General features: G+C 42.4%; 1 protein-coding gene across 1 annotated transcript; it reads right to left on the bottom strand.

Annotated features, from left to right (window-relative positions):
• Positions 1 to 286: 286 nt before the first annotated feature.
• LOC109398522 (uncharacterized) lies at positions 287 to 1,297 on the bottom strand. Its single transcript, XM_019670906.3, has 2 exons — positions 923 to 1,297; positions 287 to 862 (listed from the first exon to the last, which is right to left on the bottom strand). Exons 1-2 carry the CDS (start codon positions 1,251 to 1,253, stop codon positions 375 to 377), a joined length of 819 nt encoding a protein of 272 aa, XP_019526451.2. The 5' UTR covers positions 1,254 to 1,297; the 3' UTR covers positions 287 to 374.
• Positions 1,298 to 1,556: the final 259 nt, after the last annotated feature.

Here is a 1,556-nt window from a genome sequence, read left to right as displayed (position 1 = left end):
CTTGAGTTGTGTTGAAATGTGCTTTCAAAGGCACGAGAAAGGCGCCATCACCGCTAGGTGGATTAATTTGGGTTTAGTTTTAGAATTTTGTTATTGCTCAACGGAGTTTTGAAAATTTTTGATAAATTTTCAGAGATTCCTTTTTATATGTCATTTGCTTCAATAGAAGAGTAACTTTGTTGTTTTTTTCCTTTGCCTAATTAGATTATAATCATCAATATCTCGTAAGGATGACTTTTGTATCTGTTTATTACTTTTGTGACCCAGAAGTGGATTATAATAAAGTTTTTCTAATGTTTTATATTTGTATATTTTATACTAAACGTAAATTTCTTCCATAAAGATACAGTGATATTATGGCGTCATTTTCCATATCACAAACTAGTAGTTGTTGCACGTGTAGTAGTCACCAGCTGAACACACGTGGACAGTTTCGAATCGTATACTTTGTCAACTGGGCAAGTTTGGTAGACGGCAGTCAATGCTTCGTCCACTCCGTCCAAGTAGTAGCATTCATAGTAGCCCCTCTGGTTTGAGCTGTCAGGGAACCGTCCTTCGGCAGGGCACTGGAAGGCGCATGTCTTTCCGTTGAATTCCGTTCCCTCTGGGCACCTATGTACCTCCGTTTCGTAGGGATACAGGCCTGAGCCGTACCTACAGTAGCCGAAGAATCGTTTGCTGGTTCCGTAAGCGGAAAATATTACTTCCGGTGAGCAGTTCACTTTCATGCAGTCACTTTCTTGCACTTTGCGTTTACAGAAGTTTGTTGCCGGGTTGAATACATAGTTGCTTGGACACTTGTACACGGATGACATGCTGTACTTTTCCTCACAAAAATGGTAGATGTCGCAGTTGTTGGGGTCTGTTGGAAGCAACTTGGGTGTTGTTAAGGACATTTTTAGGGATATAACATTTTACTCACCTGGATAGTATCCAGATCCACTACAGTATAAGCTGGGAGGGCAATATTCGTAGTTCCCAGGAGTAGCCGAGCATTCTCCATTGTTGCAATAGGGCTTGTCCGGACTCATCTGCCGACAGTAACGCCAATCCATGCCTTCACCTAAGCATACGTTCACTGCATCACAGCCGGCACATGTTGAAAAATACCGCGTTCCATCGCATGTTTCGTTGTCACTGGAAAAAGCTGTACGTTGGCCTGCTTGTTTGTTCCTTTTCTGCAACACGCCTGGAACTTCTTGTTGCGAGGACAGCTGTAGCAGAACGGAAACTACGAGCACGAGTGGTAACATCTTGCTGTGTGTGGAACGTTACACCGAATGCCATTGGACGAGCAGCCATGAACATTTTATATGAAAAGATGAAACTTTGTTTAGCTTGCCAAAATTGCGGCAAACCAGATAATAAAAGCACAGACAAACAGACGTAACACTTGCAAAATTCCCATCGACCACGCTTTTAACGATCATTTTAAATTTTCATAGTTGTGGCTTCCACAACCAGAGGCGCGCGCATCGTTTTTCTATGTGTTGGACGTTTCACACTAGCGCCTTCTGTTGACCATATTGCACAACACAGTAATTCGTGCAACTTTT

This window comes from Aedes albopictus, chromosome 3 (assembly GCF_035046485.1).
Source record: "Aedes albopictus strain Foshan chromosome 3, AalbF5, whole genome shotgun sequence".
NCBI lineage: Eukaryota > Metazoa > Arthropoda > Insecta > Diptera > Culicidae > Aedes > Aedes albopictus.
The sequence above is the reverse complement of the archived record's forward strand: the minus strand, read 5'-3'. Positions and strand labels throughout refer to the sequence as shown.